At 37.5% G+C, this 19,355-nt stretch overlaps 1 protein-coding gene across 3 annotated transcripts in view; it reads right to left on the bottom strand.

Moving 5' to 3' along the window:
- ANKIB1 (ankyrin repeat and IBR domain containing 1) overlaps positions 1–19,355 on the bottom strand; it is a 63,154-nt gene that overhangs the window by 29,383 nt on the left and 14,416 nt on the right. For all 3 annotated transcript variants that reach the window (XM_035897386.1, XM_035897388.1, XM_035897392.1), the window contains exons 2-4: positions 14,818–15,118; positions 7,869–8,051; positions 240–357 (exon numbers count right to left, since the gene is read on the bottom strand). In XM_035897386.1, coding sequence (XP_035753279.1) covers positions 240–357; positions 7,869–8,051; positions 14,818–15,118 — 602 coding nt within the window. The remainder of the gene's footprint in view (positions 1–239; positions 358–7,868; positions 8,052–14,817; positions 15,119–19,355) is intronic.

Here is a 19,355-nt window from a genome sequence, read left to right as displayed (position 1 = left end):
AAATAAAAATGCCTTCCATTGTAATTCCTAGTTTTAACCACTTTCCTATCAGCTTCCCTGTCTGTCCCAATGCTTTTTGACATACTGTAGCTGTACTTCTTTCTGAAGTACTGTGTGAACTGGTTCCTGGTATTTGATTAACCGTTACTCTCTTTTACTTGGAAATTAAAAGTAAACATACAACTGCAATTGTGATTTTGCTGAAAACCCTTTCTTTAGCCTTTAAAGTTTTGGATTACCATGTGCCCGAAGTAGAGCTTCTGCAGTAAAGAGCGGGGCTTGGAGCATGTCAGCAGATTCCACGATCAGCATATCCTTAAGCCTTCGCAGGTCCTGAAGTCTTAGCCCCTCATATGGCTTTGAGAAGAAGAAAGACAATTTATGTCTAGCAGTAATTTCCAGTTAGTCTCTAATTCTAAACTAAATTGAAAACATTCAAAGCACTTTTACTGACGATTATATCAACTGTGAGTTAATACGTGACAAAATTTATTCATTGTGCAGACCAATGACTATGCAAAGTTATATGGAAACACTGTCATTTTACAATATTTATATTACGATTTTTGTACATTTCAAAATCTAAAAGACAGTATCTCTGGAGTTCTCCATTATGGCTGGAGGCCATGTTCAAATGATGAACTAGCCTAACATTGACTCTCTCTCTCTCTAAAGAAGCTAGATTTCCACAGAATCCAACTGAATTTTGAAGTGATTAAACCTCAAATACTGTGGCATGGGTATGAGAATGCATGATTAGATTTGAACTGACGATTTCAGGGGAAAGCAAAAGAAAAAGGGCAGGTTAACATACATTGCATATAGATCCTCTGACACTAACTTCATACATGAATTGAGACCTATTAACTTTGAACTGATCTAGAGGAGAATACAATGAGACCGTAGGTAGTAGGAAGGGGGATACATTCGTGAACAGAATCAGGTACAGGTCTTCTGAGGCAGTATCAACCCTCACAGAAGTGGAGAAGTCAGTCAGGAATAGGGTAGACAAGACATGCAGTTAGAGGTTCACAGAAACACAGAATGGTTGAGGTTGGAAGGGACCTGCAGATGTCATCTGGTCCAACCCTCCTGCTCAAGCAGGGTCACCTAGAGCCAGCTGCTCAGGACCATGTCCAGATGGCTTCTGAGTATCTCCAAGGTTGGGGATTCATTGTACACGAAGATGTCAAAACTCTCTTTGAGAGACAGTAGCCAACCCTGATAGCCCTACACAGTCAGAGCAGATCATCCAGCTGCCTTCCTGGTCTGGAGCTTCATCCCCTTATTACAGCATCAAAAAAAAGTCAATCAGTAAAACGAAAAGGCAGTAATTTTAGGATTCTGAATCAGCTCCAACCAAGATACTGGAGATGCACACACAATTTGCAGACTCCCTTTTAAACCTAGGAAAGGAAGAACATGACAGCAAATAATATATTTGTTAATCTTGCATAGGGAAAATGCCTAAAAGGTAGAAAAACAAGTGGGAGGATGTGTACAGAGAATGGATACAAAAAGAGTGCATAAAAAAATTATTCTTACAAGCATTGGTTTTATTTATATAAAAAATAGCTACGAAAAGATTTAGAGCATTTGACGTAAAACTGGTATGTGCTCAGGACTAATTAGGAGCAATTGTCTTCACCATTTTGGAGAAGAAAGGACACAGAGCAGCAGCGATAACAGATAACCACAGTTAAGACCATGCATCATTATTATTTACTATCTATATTTTGATTTTATATAAAGTATAGTCCAGGATCCTCCAGTGCTAGATAATACGCAAACACATGCATACATGCATACATACATAGACACAAAGGAAAAGACTGGTTCTGTCTTCAGAATTTTACAATCCAAGTAGAAGTCTATTGTGTGCGTAACCCTTTGAGGGTAACAAGCAGAAGGTATAGGAGATGGGAAGAAATGGATACCCTGGGCTTCTAAATAATTTTCTGCTTTTGAGACACCTACTCTAAAAACATAACATGCTTCCTATATTCTAGGTATCATAATAAACTCCATAAAATGGATCTAAAACCATAACTGACTCCCACAAGGACCGCTTCGGTAAGCTATCAGTATTATAAACAGGAACTTCTTGATATTAGAAACTTTGTGATCAGCAAGAGTAATGGTGCCAGGACTGTGCACTGGGTCTTTGTCCTTTTTGAGAAAGCAAGAGAAGCAGAAGAGAAACGGACTGTGAGTGTCCTGACCTTTATCCTGATTGCCCAAGTTCAGGGAGTTTCTGTACGTACTTCCATTGCTGATCATGCATGACTCAGAAAAGGACAATCTGAACGTTAATGGCTTTCACTGAAATAAATCTGGGCCACTTGATTCATAGCATGCTGGAATTTGACTGACCTACTTAATTTCTTACAAAAGAGATCATTTATAAAAACATGTCAGAAAGGCAGGGATACAAACAACTGGGTGCCTGAATGATTATAATTGCATGAATACGCTGAAAAAAAAAATGGAAGGAAAGAGTAAATCGTCTTGGCTGAATCTGAACTGCATTTTGAATTGCAATTGTAAAACAAGTAGCTTTGTCAGCACAACAGTATTCAATTCTTGAAGACTACATGTATCATAAAGAGAAATGTATTTTCTGTTAAACCTGCAACACACATGCATATTTTAGGACCTAGTATCTTATCCTGAACTGCAGATATGCTCATAATTGTATTTAACTGATTGGTTCTACGTCAAACACTGGCAATTATCTCCCCTGAGTAACAGACTGTTATATTATCTCAGTTGGAGCATTCCACACAACCCAGCAGGGATTTTTGGATCCTGTGGTTTTTAAGAATCCTAATTTTATCTTTTTAAGTAATGAGGGAAATATTTCTAAAGAATATGTTTGAAACTTCAGACATTTGTTTCATAAAATAACATATGAGCCCACAGAAGAATCTGAAAGAAAGGAAATTTTATGCTGGCGCTATTATGTAGCTTAATCTGGAAATTCCAGAGTGAAGGCTTTGCACAATGAGAACCCTTAAAAATGTTTATGTGTACAAGACATACTCTTGTAGAGACTTGTGAAGACAGAGTTTACTTATAAGGATGTATAGCCCTTATGTAATAACATGGAGGTTTGTTTTTAACTACTTCAAACATTAATGACTTATCTCTGCACTGCCATATACCGTGAAGGATTTAGATTACAGCTCATGATGCTCAGAGACCCCCTTTAATACTCGCTTGTGGAGGAGCTCTTTGTTGATATTTGCTGTGAAAAAGGCATTGTTCAATTTTAGCATCACTTAACTATATAATGATTTTGGAATATACTATTTGAGTTACTACTTGAATCTGTTGGTGAGCTTCTCACTACAGATTTCAACACTTGTATTCTCAAGAGCACTTCTTTTTAACTATTTTCTTCTCAATTTTTTACCACTAATATTTAGATATCATAGATTACATAATTGTTTTTCTCTTGAAAGTACTTTTAATATTTAAGTTGATTATTTTAACAGTTCATTTCAAACTATTATTATTTTCTTCACTTTTAAAGGTACCATTAAAATAGGCAAGGTCAAAGTAACTCTTTGCTACAGTGATGACTATATAGTTAAATGGTGTCAAATATACTTCATGTAAATATCCTCCTTTATGCATGGATGGAGTTCTATAGTTAATGGAGTCATACAATTAAGAAATTATCTATACTCCATTTAACTCATTCAAGTGTAAGTCTATGCACTATACGTACATAAAATGTGTATATATCTTAACTACCTGTAGTCTCCTTCTCTCCTTTCACTTAACAAACCATTCTCTATCTGTAGAGATAGAGTACATCTTAATCATTTTAGGTAACTCTTTGTATTTATGGTATTTGAATTATATAAATTTATATGGCATCAATTCTGGAATAGAAGAAAACCATTCCAATTACTATACACTCAATAAATCTGTGATACACTCACCAGAAGTGTATTTCTACAGTATTCAGTAGCACATATGTAAAATGAACCAAGAAATTATATACTTTGCTATTGCACAAAGTATTTCTATGAGTCTGACTGAGAGCCAAGACTGTTCTGGATAATCTGCTGTGAAATACTGCTCATTCCCAGGTGTTTCTTAGGTAAGTTTCAAACATTGCATGATGTGATAGAAATGAAGGTGCCTGACACAAATGAAGGTGCCTGTTATCTTCCAGGGTTACATCACCAAGACAAATATGCTCCCATGCTAGAATAAACAGCAAATTAAAAGACTGTGCAAATAAACCAACCAAAATCTATAAAAGCAGTTTAAAAAACAATCAGTTACAGTCATATTATTTAGTGTAATGTCAATTAGATTTAAAATATAAACATCAACTTAGACTTTATATAATAGAGATTTTTCTTTAAGATCATTCATCAACAAAGTAAAGAGAAAAGAATCAAGACAAATAAAACCATCTGAAATACTCTCTTGGCTTGCTTTCTAATACCCTTTCCACTGCGCACACATCATAGATGGATCTTCTTTTGCTACAACTAACTACAGTGTTAAGAGAGTCACATTTGATATATTTCCATTTTATATAGGGAAATACAGATTATGTGTGTGCTGGTACATCGCTTTCCTTCCAAGCTGCATTTTGTGGACACACATGTAATAATCATGTTTGTGTTTCAAAACTATTAGGGCCTGTTTGCTACCCATCTTTAATTGCAGTCTCTGATTTGATCACTAAAAATGGTTGAGGTGTACTAAAAACAAAGTAAAATGTTGCTTTAAAAATATGCTTCCGGGAGCACTGTAATAAAATGAGATTTTAAAACCTTGGGTAACTATGATGGAAATGGATTTTATTCAGAAACCCTTGTGGAAAGAGTAAACTGAACTGCTGGAAGATGGACAGCTCTTTGCTGTCAGGTTCTCAAACTTGAAATGTGGGTCTACTCAGCAATCTGTATTAACGGCTTGGGAGTCTCTGTAATCAAAGAAAGGTATGTGCAATTTATTTTTTCCACTATGGTGAGTGTTCCAATTCTAAACAGGAGCACTCACATAGTTCCTTGGTAATATTTCAATGTGAAGAACAACACAAAGTGGTTCTCAACATCAGAAACAAAGCTTTGTTATTACTCCAAATACATGTACTTAATTCTTAATTCGATGACACTGTGCAGAGCACTACAAAAATCTTTTGCTCTGTATGAAAAAGAAGATTATATGTAAACATGGCACGTCTGGAAGGGGAGGTATTGGGTGCTATCATTCCAGATACTACTGTGCATATCATAAACACCGGAGTTAAGCCCATTTGGCTGTTTTGCCTGGGAAGAAGTCCTGTTAATGGTTTTCGAGTGTTTTATCTTTTCCTCTAACCTTCATTCAAGAGATGAAATTACTTTGAAAATCATTTCTTGGTGTTCCAAAGTTTTTTAATTCTTTATTGATTAATTTTTTGTGTTTCAGAAGGATGTTAAAGGGCATCACTGAACAACTACAGACTAAATACTATGTTAAACAAGCATTTTGTGCACTCGCTTCCCTCCGTGTTTAAGATTTTTTAAAAATGAACTTGAGAAAACAAAAGTACAGGACCATCTTTGAGGGGCAATTTTGCTGAAGGATATGTGTTCTGGGGAAGGCTTTTGGATCGCTTCTCATGCCCCATTAAGACAGCAGCTGGAGGCATCACCATAGCCGGTGGTAACTGCAGCTTTCATAGCCCATCCCAGACGTTTGTCCACATTCCGGGAGGGTGAGGAATGTCACAATCTGGATTGCAGTCCAGTGCTAGCCTTTCTAAGGCTGTTTTTTTCCAACTGGTTTTGTCCGCTCTGAGGGCTAAGACTGAAAAATGAACTTCCCCTGGCTACGTGCTCTTGGCATCTCTCTTGTGCTAGCACTTCTGCTGTTACAGTTGCACAAGAAATTAGAGAGCTTATCCCACTGAAAAGTCACAAAGAAAGGGGAAAAAAAAAAAAAGAAGGGAGCACATGAAGGCAGAATTGCTCTCCGTGAAGCCCTAAGACCACCAATTGTTATACCAAATTCCAGGCTGACGTTTTTCGACTTGTGATTCTTTAGAACATGTGGGTAAGCTGCCCTGGTATGTCAGATGTACCTAGGTCTGCAGACCTGCCTGCATTTCAGTTCTCACGCTCAACAACTTTGCTAAAAGCAAATCAAATGAGGATCAGAACTGTATCTTTTAACAGTCTCAGTGAAGTAACTCCAAATTAACATAATTACCTTCTACTCAAGTCCCTTGTAGCTATCACGTCTTTACGCTGATTTTGCTCTGAGCACCTACCTTAAACAGTCACGAGACATTATTTTCTTTTGCCGAAAAGCCTGTTCAAGTGGTTCTTGATTTGCCCCACCCATATTTCTAAGTTCACCGTTCTCTTAGATGTGCTGGTATATATGCCAGCAAACCCACAGTATATATATAATGATAAAAATTATTCAGGTTAAATAAAACAATTACATATTACCACTCTTTAAAACTTTTTCTTCTTTTAGGCCAAATCTTTGCTATGATGCAGTCGACAGCATAACCATCCAAATAGTTCTACTTGTACAACCAAGGGAGTAGTAAACTGCAATCATGGCAGGAAACTGCAGCAGTCTTTTAAAGTGGTTTTGCCAACAGAGAAACTACAATTTCAAACTATACTCTTACAACAATTTGGGTGTCTCTATGTGGGAATTTTCAGAGAAACTACAATTAGTTAATTACATTTGTTATTCCAATGTACAATTCAAGTATACTAAGCCTCATCTCAAAACCTCTCATCTAGGAATAAACAATCTGATTAAGCTTGTTTATATTTGAATTTATTCAAGAAAATTAGTCAGAAAATGAATTGAACAGTACAATGACTTTCTTACTTTCAAATAAAAGTGACCATGCATGGCATTTTTCAGGGAAACAGATGATGTGATCTAAGCCTACTCATACCTAAATCTGAATTAATTTTCTTTCAAGTGTGATTAGGTCGTAAGCAGGCTAAGCTAGTAAAAGGCAAGGCCACGCTACTTTTGAAGTGAGCAACCATACAGAAGTCTTGTCCTTTAATTTACACAGAATTACTTAATAATATTTACTGAATAATTTAATTGAGCTATGTATAATTATTTAGAATTTTAGTTAATTAAAATTTGTTAATGGATGGGGGCGGGAACTTTTGCTCAGAATCCTTTTGGTCAAATTGTCCTTATCAAATCACAGTCTTCTGTAAGGCATACCAGAATTCAAGCAAATTTGTGTCAATGAATTGTTTCTCTCTTTCAAAAATTGTCTTCAAAATAACAACACCTGTTATTACCTGTTTTTCATGCAAGTTCTGGTATGCAGCAGCTTCAGGCATCTTGTTATAAAACAAGAAAGTAAATACACTGCTTTGAAATCTTGCACTACTCAGCTGTTTTTTGGTGACAATCAACCCAGTCTCAAGTCTAGGAAGATCCACCAGAACATTTTCCTTATTCTATCCCACAGCTTTTCTCCTTTTCAGAATTTCTCCTGCCCTCACTTTTAGACAGAAAGGCATCTTAAGAAATAAAAATATGTAAAAAATGTTTGTTTTGGAGAAACTGTTTCCCAGCTTACTGGCCTCACTGTATTTCTTCCCGCCTCACAGCCTGCAACACTTTCAAGACAGTCCACATAATTAAGTATATGCATAAAACGTCTCTTTAGTTTTGACAATGTATTTGTTATGTTCTCTGAGCTTAACTTGAAAGCTATAAAGAGCTGTGTTAAGATCAAATCGTTTACAAACACACAGTAGAAAGTACAGTTATCTACTGAAATACTTTGCAGAATTTTGTCACCATGTAACCGCTACAAACATAAATGTGTAAAATACCCCAAATCTAAAGTATCCTCTGACCTCTTTTTTGTCTAAAGCAGCATATTCAGCTTCAATGCTTTCAGCTTCAGGATCACGTGAAAATACCATTCGAGATTCCAGGTTAAGAGCCAGCTCTTTGTGGTGTTGTTTCTCTGCACAGTCACATGGGGTATCTTTATTTTCATTTTCTGCAAACAAATCTCCACCATGTTTTACTAGAAGCTGAAAAGTAAAACAGCAAAGTAAACAGTTATTAATTACCAACTCTAATAATACCCTGAAGAAAATAAACGTCAGTTAAGAAGAGAACAAAAAAAATATGAACAAGGAAAACAGAAAGAAGAGACAAATATAATAGCAATGGTCTTTGGGAAACAAAGATTCTCTATTGTTATTAAATAAATTACTGCTTGATTTCATACATAATTACACCTATCCCCGCCATAATTCCATGGAACCACAAAATCTCAGAAATATGTTACAAGGCATCACTGTACAATGTGTCTCTGTTAGGTTTTAAATGAACCACAAAATCTCAGAAATATGTTACAAGGCACAATGTGTCTCTGTTAGGTTTTAAACACTAAAATTCTGCTCTACTGATACAGTCAGTGCTCTGTAGAAAATGAGGGGCCCGAGGTCATCAAGCACCTGGCAAGGTGGAGCTAGATTCTCCTTTAAATGTTCTTTATATATGGATATAACTCCACCATTCTTCCCAGCACTGGTAGACTGGTGGTGACAGAAAATGGGAGAGTCCTTGGGTCGGAGGGAAGATGGGGTACCAATTCACAGATAGCAACCTGATTGCGGCCTTCCAGTACCTAAAGGGGGCCTATAGGAAAGATGGGGAACGTCTTTTTAGTAGGGCCAGCTGTGTTAGGACAAGGGGAAATGGTTTTAAACTAGAACAGGGTAGGTTCAGGCTAGAGGTAAGGAAGAAATTTTTTACAATGAGGGTGGTAAAACACTGGAACAGGTTGCCCAGAGAGGTAGTGGAGGCCCCATCCCTGGAAACATTCAAGGCCAGGTTGGATGGGGCTCTGAGCAATCTGATCTAGTTAGCAGTGTCCCTGCTCACTGCAGGGGGGTTGGACTAGATGACCACTAGTGGTCCCTTCCAACCCTAAACATTCTATGATTCTATGATTCTATGGGGTACCAATTCACAGATAGCGCATAATACTACTGGTAGCTCTACCTTACTTTTGAGGACATGAGAAAAGTGAAATTAAATAATTCTAGTTCTAACAGGGTCTAGCAGTGTGCCGTTTCACCAACCTTGTCTCTTGCCAGTAACCACCCAGAAAGGCAGCCTCTAGCTACAAGACACTAATTGTGCTGCTCTCACTGCCTTGAGAGCCTTGCCTCCTGCTATAAACTGACCTGATCTAAGCAAGGGCAACAAATGCCACAGATTTCAAAGGCCAACAGTGGACCATTTTGCTGATTTATTATGACATCTTTATAACACACGCTAAACTCCTAATGATGAAGCACCCAGGACAATCATTCACTGCTGTAATGATTCATCTTATTTCTAAATAAAACTAAAATCTTTAAACATTATCTTGCCTTCAGACCATTATGGTTTTAACAACACTATCCTGTACTTTTAGCCAGGATATGTCAAAACTCAGCTTCTAATTTTAATACGTCTTAAAAAAAAAAGAAAATTTCCCCCAAATTTTCTGTTCTCCATATAAACCTTTTAGATCATAATCAGTCACTTCTTATTTTCTCTTCAGCAAACTGTATTCCCTTCACCTGTCACTGTAAAATACAGAATGCATTTTACAAACCTGGAATCATTCTTGCAGATTCTTTGGAAACGTTTCCCACATTCTCCAAAATAAATATACATGCAAACCCCAAAATACGACAAAATGGTGCAATAACAAGATTTAGTTGAGAAGATACTAGTGTCATTAAGTATGACATCACATTTTATCTTCATAGCAGAGTATCAGGCAGAAATAGAGATAGTACTAGGGTAATTATCAAGATACCGAGCCTACAGTTACCTTATTCTATCTAAACTTCTTAACATTGCCAAAACTTTGCTAACTTGAGATTCACATTCTCTCTGTACATTTTAAACTATAACAGAAGTTTAACTAAGGCAACTAAGACACATTCTGAGGAAGAAAAATAATATACTTGAAGGAACACTCCATAGACCTATGTAGCTCAAAATCTAATCTGCAAGATGAGGATTAAGTCTTTTATCTCTTCAGTTTTTTGAGGTAGGCCTGTTAACTTTAGCCAAACTGTCTTTAACACTGGGTTCCACAGAGCTGTTCTGCTCAGAGGAGAAATTTAACACAGGTGAATGAAGCAGTATCAAGACTGCACATTTGACTACCAGCTCTGAGCAAATCAACTAGAAGGTGGTTCACCCACAAGGGACTATGTTTTTTCTTTTCCTTACGTGGGTGTGGTGGGGATAGGGGAAGATACAGGGCTGGGGCTTTTCTGAAAAGTTATGAAAAAAGGAGACAACTGAAGAGGAATACTGCTCTGAAGTGAGAGTAACCACCACAAAACTGGGCAAAAGGCACTCCTGGGGATCTAAGTAACCTTGAGTTTACTGGAGAGAGGGAAGACGACTTGAGGATTAGGCAATTCAGGTTTTTTACCTCTTTCTGTTTTGTAAAGAATTTTAATCCTCAAATACTTCCAGGAGCAAAGAGGTGATTGTTAAATTCCTTCACCAAGCTCTGTTTCAGGCTTTTCCTAATGTAGTGTTCCTCTTCATTATCCTGTTTCTGTTGAAGGAGCTAGGACTACAGGCTACACTGGAGAACTTAAGATATCTCAGGTACTAATCTTAGGATCCAAGGTCCTCTACTCTGTTGTAGGGCACACAGCAAAGTTTGAACTTGGGGGGGTGTACTTGATGTTTCTAACGTAGATACCATGACTAGTTAAGACTATGTAACTGTGTCCAAACTCTGGCAAATAGCAATACATGTGGATCAGACTGTCAATTCTTCTTCAGAGACAAACCAAAAGCAAATTAGAGTCAGAAAAGGTTTAGTCAATTGAGCAGTACATATTGTCATGATAACATAGCCCAGTTTATGTAATTAAAGGAGGAACTAGCAGTCTAGTAGCTGGATCCATCTAATGAATCGTATCACAGACAGTGAGAAATAGAATGATAATTTGTGAAGAAACACAAACCATGAACTTTTATGATGAGTTTCAAATCAATTGATTTTACAGTCTGCAGTTAAAAGCTACAGCCCGGCTCCAGAAATACAATTTACTCTACAGCAGCTGTGATTCTTTCTGACATTATCATCTGCCTCGATCTTACTGTGTGAGCCCATTTGCTTCATGCTCTTGAAACTGAAACTTTTGAACAACTGTGTCTACCTCTAATACCGCTGCATAGCCCCATTTGGGGGCATGATGAGGGAGAGTGATTGAGGGAGAAAACTCCCTGCTCAAATCCCTTGTAAATCTGAAGTCTAAGTTACCTGGGGATCTCAACTGTAGAGAGACAGAAGACAAATAAGAGTTGCTGTAGATAATGCAGTTGTTCTTTATTTTTGCAGTATATATTGATATGGGTCCAACTGTAAGCACTTTAGAAATCAGTGTAACATAGTATTTCACAAATGTGAGTAGCAAGCTTGTAAATACCAGAAATTGAAATATGCTGGAAACTCGTTACCAAACTTTTCTTCTTTTTACCATTTCTCTACCAGAAGCAACCATTCTCATGTCAAATCATTTTATTTGAGTGTTTTTCACCAACTTTCCTCAAAGAGGTCATTAAATGCCAAATCCTGGTATTGCCCATATTCTGACATGACATGCATGTTTGTCCTCTAATGTTCAATAATGTTTAAAAGCAAATGGATCTTCTTGGGGAAGGCTAGATAGAACAACTGTGACCAAAAAATCCTGTAGCCAGCATTTACCAGGCAGCTGGATCAAACAAGTAGCATTAAAAAAGAGAACAAGAGAACAAGAGAAAAGTACATAGTCCCTTCCAACTGAAATTTTTGTTTGTTTATCAAATCTAAAAAGAATTAAATGTTGACAATCAAGATAAAAGCAGTATTAACATAGATCTAGGAGACAAGCCTGGTATTTGTTTACAAAATAAGCACATCAAAAGAGGCACTAAATCAATCACATAACCATACAAATAAAGAAAGATTCATTCGAGTTGACAGGAAGAGCAAGGCAGTACCTATGTGTAATTCAGTTACTGTGTACATAATTAGCTGGGTCTAATTCAGCTAGCAAAGACTGCACAGTGACTTGCCTCCCTGGTGAAAATCAGTAAGAGTGTAAATCATTTCTAGGGACATGTTGAAGACAAACTGCTAGCGTGGAGCTTGTGGAGCTGTAACAACATGGGACAGAGAAGAGAGAAGGTACAGGGCCAAGATTCAGGATGTGATACTGGAGGTTAAGTATCAGCATCTAACAGCAGCATCCTCTTAACTCCTCTCAGTACTGAGCAGGGGACCAGAGAGACAGAGGCTTAAGTTATGGCACAGAAAATGGCATAAGGGAGCTGAGTTTCATTCATTAGAAGCTCAGGAAACTAGGAAGGATGACCTTTATACTAACAGAATGAAAGAAGCGTTGGCTTTTGGAAATAAAAAGACAATACCTGAGCTTTTACAGAGGGGACTAACGAGAAAACAGAAGATAAAGAGCATCCAGTTCAAGATGGTGCACAGCTAAGGCTGGGGAACTGAAATGACAAATTTTAAATGAGAGTTTTCAGACAACATCTGGAAACTTGACAGAATACAATCAGTGTAACAAAGTAATACCACAGAACATGTTATGTGAGGAACAGAAGTTCACAGCATTGGAAGGGTGGTGCTATTTACCTTCTTTTTAAAAAGAAATGCAACACACTCACAGATAAATAAAGTAACTCTTATCAACAAATACCAGAGAATCCCAGTGGAATACCACCATTCTGGACTTAAACAATAAAAGCTTTGGTGACCACCTGACCCGAACTGCAACAATAGAAGTGACATGCTGACCGAGAACAGAAACGCTGCAAAGGCAGAAACCACAAAATACAGGGAATTTCAGTCACTGCGTCTCCCAGGTATATTGAGAAAATGCTATTCTAATACACGATGCTTAAAGTAAGATTTCAGACTACATAAGTGACTGAATAATAGACAAAATAGTTAGCAAAAACATGAGAGGAGAAGCAACTCCTGACTTTGTCCGGAATAGCCTACAAGACCTAATTCAAAATGTTACCATCAAAGAACTACTCAATAACAATTCCAAAAATGTACTTAGTCACCATTCTTGCAGAAGCAGAAAAAAGACAAATAATCTACTGCCTACTTTCAAAAAGTGGTACCAAATAAAAGCATGGAAGAAAATCCCAGAAACATCAGAAGAATCTGTGAAGGTAGAACAACGGGACAGAGTTGTACAGAAAATAAGAAGCTGAAGTTGTCTCAAGATGAAGAATACTTAAATAACAAAGTCTGGAAAAGGTAAATGTAAAATCACAATAAAGGCTCTGAATATTTTTTGAGCAGGATGCCAAGTGCATAACAACTCAGAATAAATAATTTTAAAACATCACACAGTGAATCTGTCAATGTGTTTGTAAAGCCGGTTACTGGACAAAGTGCAAAAGCAATCTCAAACAACATAAAGTAGAAAACTGGTATGAATTGTTGTAGTCCAGATTCTCTGGCTGTACCACACATGCTTTATGAAGGACATAAAAGAAAGTCTGCTTCAAACTGAAGTCTCAGCACAAGAGGTTCTAGAACAACCAATAAACCGAATACTAATATAAATACCCAGTACCAGATGGCACTTATTCATGAGTCCTAATGGAACTCAGATATGAAATTTCTGAACTATTTATTATCACATGCAACTTATTGCTTAAATCTGTCACGGTACAACACTAGAAGCTGGTAAAAGTAACACCAATACTAAAAATAGCTCTAGAGAAAATCAGGAAGGTACGGGGAGAACATCAGTTTTTACTGCAGAGAGAGGTCACCAGTGAAGTCCCACAGGTACTGGGACCTGGCTGCAGAAGTTACCTAGAAAAGCAGGTGAATAATGAGGTGATAAACTTTGCTGATGATACTAGGTTAACAAGTGAAGTGTAGTCTCAATAAACATGCAGTTATACACAGAAGAGAAAATAACCTAAATTTTACATGTAAATGCTGAACTTTGTATTAATTGTTATCATCCAAAATACAAATCTTGACATTACAATAGACAGGCTTATGAAAATGTTAGCTGTTTTTAAAAATGTTAGATGTCTGTTCTTGTGTTCTTTACATTGAATTACCAGCACAATTAAATACTAGTCCTCATTACTTGGTATAGTTTAAAAATAAATTTGATGGGAGACCTTCAAAGTCATTATGATTCCCAATGACCCATTATTACCCACTACTTTCACAAACATTAAAGTAATTTTTAATTTGTAAAAAGATAATTCTATTTAAGTATGTTAGCACAGATGTATGGCATCCTCTAAAAAAGCTGGGCACTGTAAATTAAAGACATCAAACCTGCTGTTGAAACATGGACAGCGTTTCCCAGTCTCAGCTAGAGCGCAGGATAGAAAGAGCTCTAATTTTCTCTCAGGCAGTTATTTCACTTCTCTTTACACATATAAGTATGCCTATGCCCACCTTTAAAGCTTTTTCTCCAATGCTACAGTCTTGTAATTATTTCCAATTTTTATAAGCCTACATGAGTTGTCTTCGTGCTGAGGAGTTTATGTCATGAAGTTAACGTATACCTAATCCACTTTTTTCACTGTCTACAGACAGTGTACATTTTGGGCTGTTTATCTGTGTAATTTTTCCAGTTAATGAAAAATAGAATTAAATAGCTAATCCAATATACTAGATCAGGTTTTTTTTTCCCCCAGAGAGCTTTGTGAAACACTGTGCATGTCATTTACTAACGGCAGTATATAGACTTGTGATTATATATGAACTTTTACCTCGACACAGGTTTTCATCCCTGAGGCAGCAGCATAGTGCAAAGGCGTATTTTTTTTGTTATCAACAGCATCAATGGCTGCTCGTTCATATTGTCCTTCATCCAGCTTTGCTCCCTTCCACTTGAGGATCATTTGCAGACAATCTGCTCTTCTGTAGTCATCTTCTGTGGGTTGTGTCAGGCGAGGATGAAGAGCTCCTTCCGAGATCATGATCTGAGGTCCCATACACAGTAAGTGCATAGATGTCTCATTGTGCACGTTCCGTTTATTTGGGTTACCATCTCTAACAAAAAGGAAAGTTCTGCAAGGGGGGAAACAAATAGAAGAAAAGTAATTGGCACACGTTTCCATTCATTTCCTTGAAGTGGGAAGGGTCTATTATGCCAGCTCTCTTTTCTCCTTGTCAATATTTTGATCAGACATGTTAGTGATAAACATTCTTAATAGATAATTACTACTGGACAGCTCTACTCCATTTCTCTTAGGAGTCAAGAGCCAAGATCTGGATGAATTACTGAAATATCATTAAGGACCATACATAATTACTTTGTGTGTCATAAATTTTAGTTGGCAACGTTTATTCTACAATTCTGTGTTGCATTGCAATAAATATTATTAAGTCATGAGACTGATGAAATAGATAGTTTCTTTTTTCTACTCTGTGTCCTGAACAGTAGTGTATTTGGTAGTTTGCAAATAGATAATGCCAGAGGAATTTCTTAAAAATTCATCTCCTTTCCCCGTATCTTTAGTCAGATGTCAAGACAGTACTTAACTACTTCTTGAAAATACATTAAATATTTTCCCTGCTAGCACTGCCTGCACTGAGGAAAAGACTCTATTTGCTTTCTCACTCTAGAATACACAGAAGTGCAACATAAGGCAAACCCTCACCTATGCAGATGACAGAGGCTGGCAAGAATTTAAGTCTCTTCTCAAACGCTTTAGAAGCAGTTCAAAGCAGACAATAAACTACACCAGCAAAAAGGATCAGCTTAGGAATGAAAGGGAAGCAACAGACTGATTCCTGGAATCACAACTCTGATTCCTGACAGCTCCTGAGGCAATGCTCTCTGCTGCTTCTTGCCAGCATGGAATTGAAGAAATTACAAGCCGGTTCTGAAATGGAGAACTGAGTCTTACCATACAAGCCCAGTGACTCCAAACTTGCTTTAGCCCTTTGAGGTATATTAAACCAGCAATTTTTTTCTTAAAGGAGAGTGAATGGTAGGAAATGGCAGAGAAGAAAGACCATTGCTTTGTAGGACTGGGGTCAGAGAGACAGCAATGGTGACAGAACTCTGTGTGGAGGTAGGAAGGTCAGATCCCAGAGAGGTAATACCAGGCTAAGTCAGATGCATGGCATATACGTTCAAGAAGTCACTGCAGAAACACTTGCACTGTTCCTATGAGCCCCCTCACACATAAAACCAGCAGAACTCACTGTTCATCTCCTCTCCAGCTGCTCCCTGATGCCGAACAGTTTGCAGGTATGAAAAAACCAGTTATTCTGGAATCTTCATTAAGTCAGTGAAGTGGACCAGCTTCCACCCTCCCCGCCCTCACCCCTAAGACTAATTAAACACAATTCCAATCTCTTTCAGTTTAAAACAGGCAGCTCAGCCACCTGAAGGCAGACACTGCCTAAGTACAAAATCAGACCATATTGCTCTTGGTGAACAGTGGAGAGCAGAACAACCTGGTAACCAAAATGACAAAAGAAAATATTATTGACCTCAGTTATTGCCTTATGCTATCGTTACAACGCTAAATGCCACCTCCCCTTTCTGTTGTCCCTGAAAACATCCCACCAGGCACTACACAGGATGCCTTTGTCTCTCAGAGTTCTCCCGTGCCTTGTTCAGGACAAAGAATAATCCTGAAACTATTTTATTAATAAAGGAAAAGACTATACAGGGTGGGTGTGGAATTTCCCTTTTGGAAATTACTGAGAACCAACTGGACAAATATTTCTGTAGAAAAACTTAGGCACAGCTGATCTGGTCCTGGGACGGAAAGATGTCTTGTTGACAGCCATTTGGTCAGACGGATTTCTGTCCTTTCTTCCCTCTGAACATCTCTGAACAGTTTGAGTTCAAAACAAAACTTATTACTAAAATACTGTTCTTTTAAATCGGTGGTAACAAAGTATTCAGAGGAAAAGATAAAAACAAAACAGTCTCCTCTATGTTGCCCTATTTTGGCAGCAAAAATGTTCCTTAGAGAAATCTCTTTCATTCCATGATAGCTGACATGATAGATGCATTTGTTAGGAAATATGAATATGCCAAAATTCAGATTAAAGATGTTGCCAAAAAAGTGACAGCACATGTTGTTTGCTTGGGTTTTTTTTTTTGTTTTTAGAGGAAAGGGATTTAGCAACACAGGCAAAATGCTTCACAGCCAATTACATGAAATGGTAAGACTAACCAGTATTGAACACTGTCCAAAATGAATTTGCCTGTTTGAATTAGCTTTACATAGTACGAAACTGGAGACAGAAATAAAGGAGGGGAAGGAAGGTGGGAAAGAACAGAGAGACAGAAGGAGAGAAAGGAGAGGGAGGAGGGGAAGAAAGGGAGGGAGGAATGAAGGAAGGAAGGAGGATGGAAGGACAAAAAGAACTCATTGGGGGATGAGGAGATTAATTCTATAGACGCACTTAGATATGAGAATGCTAAATGCCTTAGATACAAGGTTTTGCAGGTACCCACTACAAAACCCAGACAGAGAAAATACAAGGTTAAATGTAAGTCATCTTGGTCTCTGTGAGATGTAACTTTGGAGACTCACTAAAACCTAAGTTTCTCTCCTTTTACAATAAAATCTGTTTTATGGTACACCTTCTTCTGTTAACTCCCTTTCACAATTTCATTTGTTGTATTTTTAAGTAAATATCACCCCCAACTTAGCCTTCAATGCATTTGTAAACTGCAGTATGCACAGAAAAATGTGGAGTTCTTAATTTTGCAATTCAGAGTCCTTAAGTCAAGAATAAATGAAGTTTTTTTAAAAATTTTATATTCACTCTTCCCCCTACCCCTGACATTTACTATCCCTACGCCTCCTAATGTTCCATTCCCAATCTCTTGCATCTTCCTTAAGAAAAAAAAAAATAGAGATCACAGCCCTGGGAAGAAAGAGGCAGTGGCTAAGCATTATAAAAGACTTCATGTGTGGCTCCTTTTTCAGTAGGTTTTGAAACTAGATAACACTGGTGTTCAAGTCAGTAGGCCTAGCTATTTTTACCTGACGTCTGTAACACAGTTTGCAAAGGCAGCAGACATCTGTTACCTTCAAATTCGCTGTGGAATGAGTAGAGAAGAAAGGGTGATAGAGAAGGGGCCAGATCCTTTCTGCAATCACTGCAGAGGACTGAGGTATGGTAGCAAAAGTGAGGAAGCACCGAGATGAAAGTCTTCAACAAGCAGAAAGGCACAGCACCAAGCTGGCGGTGGGAAGCTGACAGAAACAATTCAGTGTTGCAAACACAGTGGACTTTGTCTTTCACAGCAAGTGCCTAAACTCTGTTTCAAAGTTTGCACTTAAACTGTGTAACATGCTGGATGGCTGCACTAATTTGACCTGCATATTTTGATGGTCAAGAGAATCCTTTGAGTATTCGTTAACCATATCTTTTCCTCCCACTTCGAGTTACTTTATATTCAACGTACTGATTCCTGCTACTTCTCTAATTCAAAGTAAAATGTTGCTTTAAATTTCAGTGAAGAACTGTCTGTGGTTTCTGTATGACACTGAACCACAGCTTGAGTTTTTTTGATTGCGAGAAGACCTTCATTGCCTCCTCCCAAACCAAATAAAAGTTTCTCTAGTATCTTTAGCTATCTAATCATTACCTTCTAGGCTTGATAATATTGCAAGGTACATTTCTGTTTTCAATATTTAGCTCTTTATCATCAGTGAAATTCCATGCTGTGGTATTTTAAAGCATGTGATTCACTCCTGAATCAGGTTACAGTGCCTCTGATTTCAGAATAGCACAATGCTTTTGTGGTGACCCATGAAAGTCATAAATCAGGCACTTTTTCTTACAAAACAGTATTTTACACACAAACAAAAATACTCATAATCTCTGCTAACATAATAGCAAGGTTAACTGAATTATATCAATTAAAGAGACCACCCTGCCTATATTCATTTCCTTCCCTTTATGTTTTCAACCTTACTATACTTTTCCCAACAACTCTGCCAAAATTCTCTTTAATAATCCCAAACTATGCGATTTCACCCCTATTTGACTGACTATATGCTGTAACCTAGTAGTTTTCCATTACTAAGATTTATGTAGGTTTATAGAAGACCCTTTGTAGAAGACACAAATGTTGAATGGATACAAATGCTCTCCCATCGCTCCAGGCAGATATTTCACCTTAACCTTAACAGTTCAGTGATAAGATGGTTCTGCCCTAAGCTGAAACTCTGTACATAAAAGTAGAATTTGAAGGCTGTCAAACCTCTTTTTAAGCCCAAAATTAAACATAGTCTAAACAATAGTCTAAAAAGTAGCTTTAGTAGTG

Source organism: Egretta garzetta, unplaced genomic scaffold (genome assembly GCF_000687185.1).
Source record: "Egretta garzetta isolate BGI_Z169 unplaced genomic scaffold, ASM68718v1 scaffold30, whole genome shotgun sequence".
In the NCBI taxonomy this organism is placed as follows: Eukaryota; Metazoa; Chordata; class Aves; order Pelecaniformes; family Ardeidae; genus Egretta; species Egretta garzetta.
The sequence above is the reverse complement of the archived record's forward strand: the minus strand, read 5'-3'. Positions and strand labels throughout refer to the sequence as shown.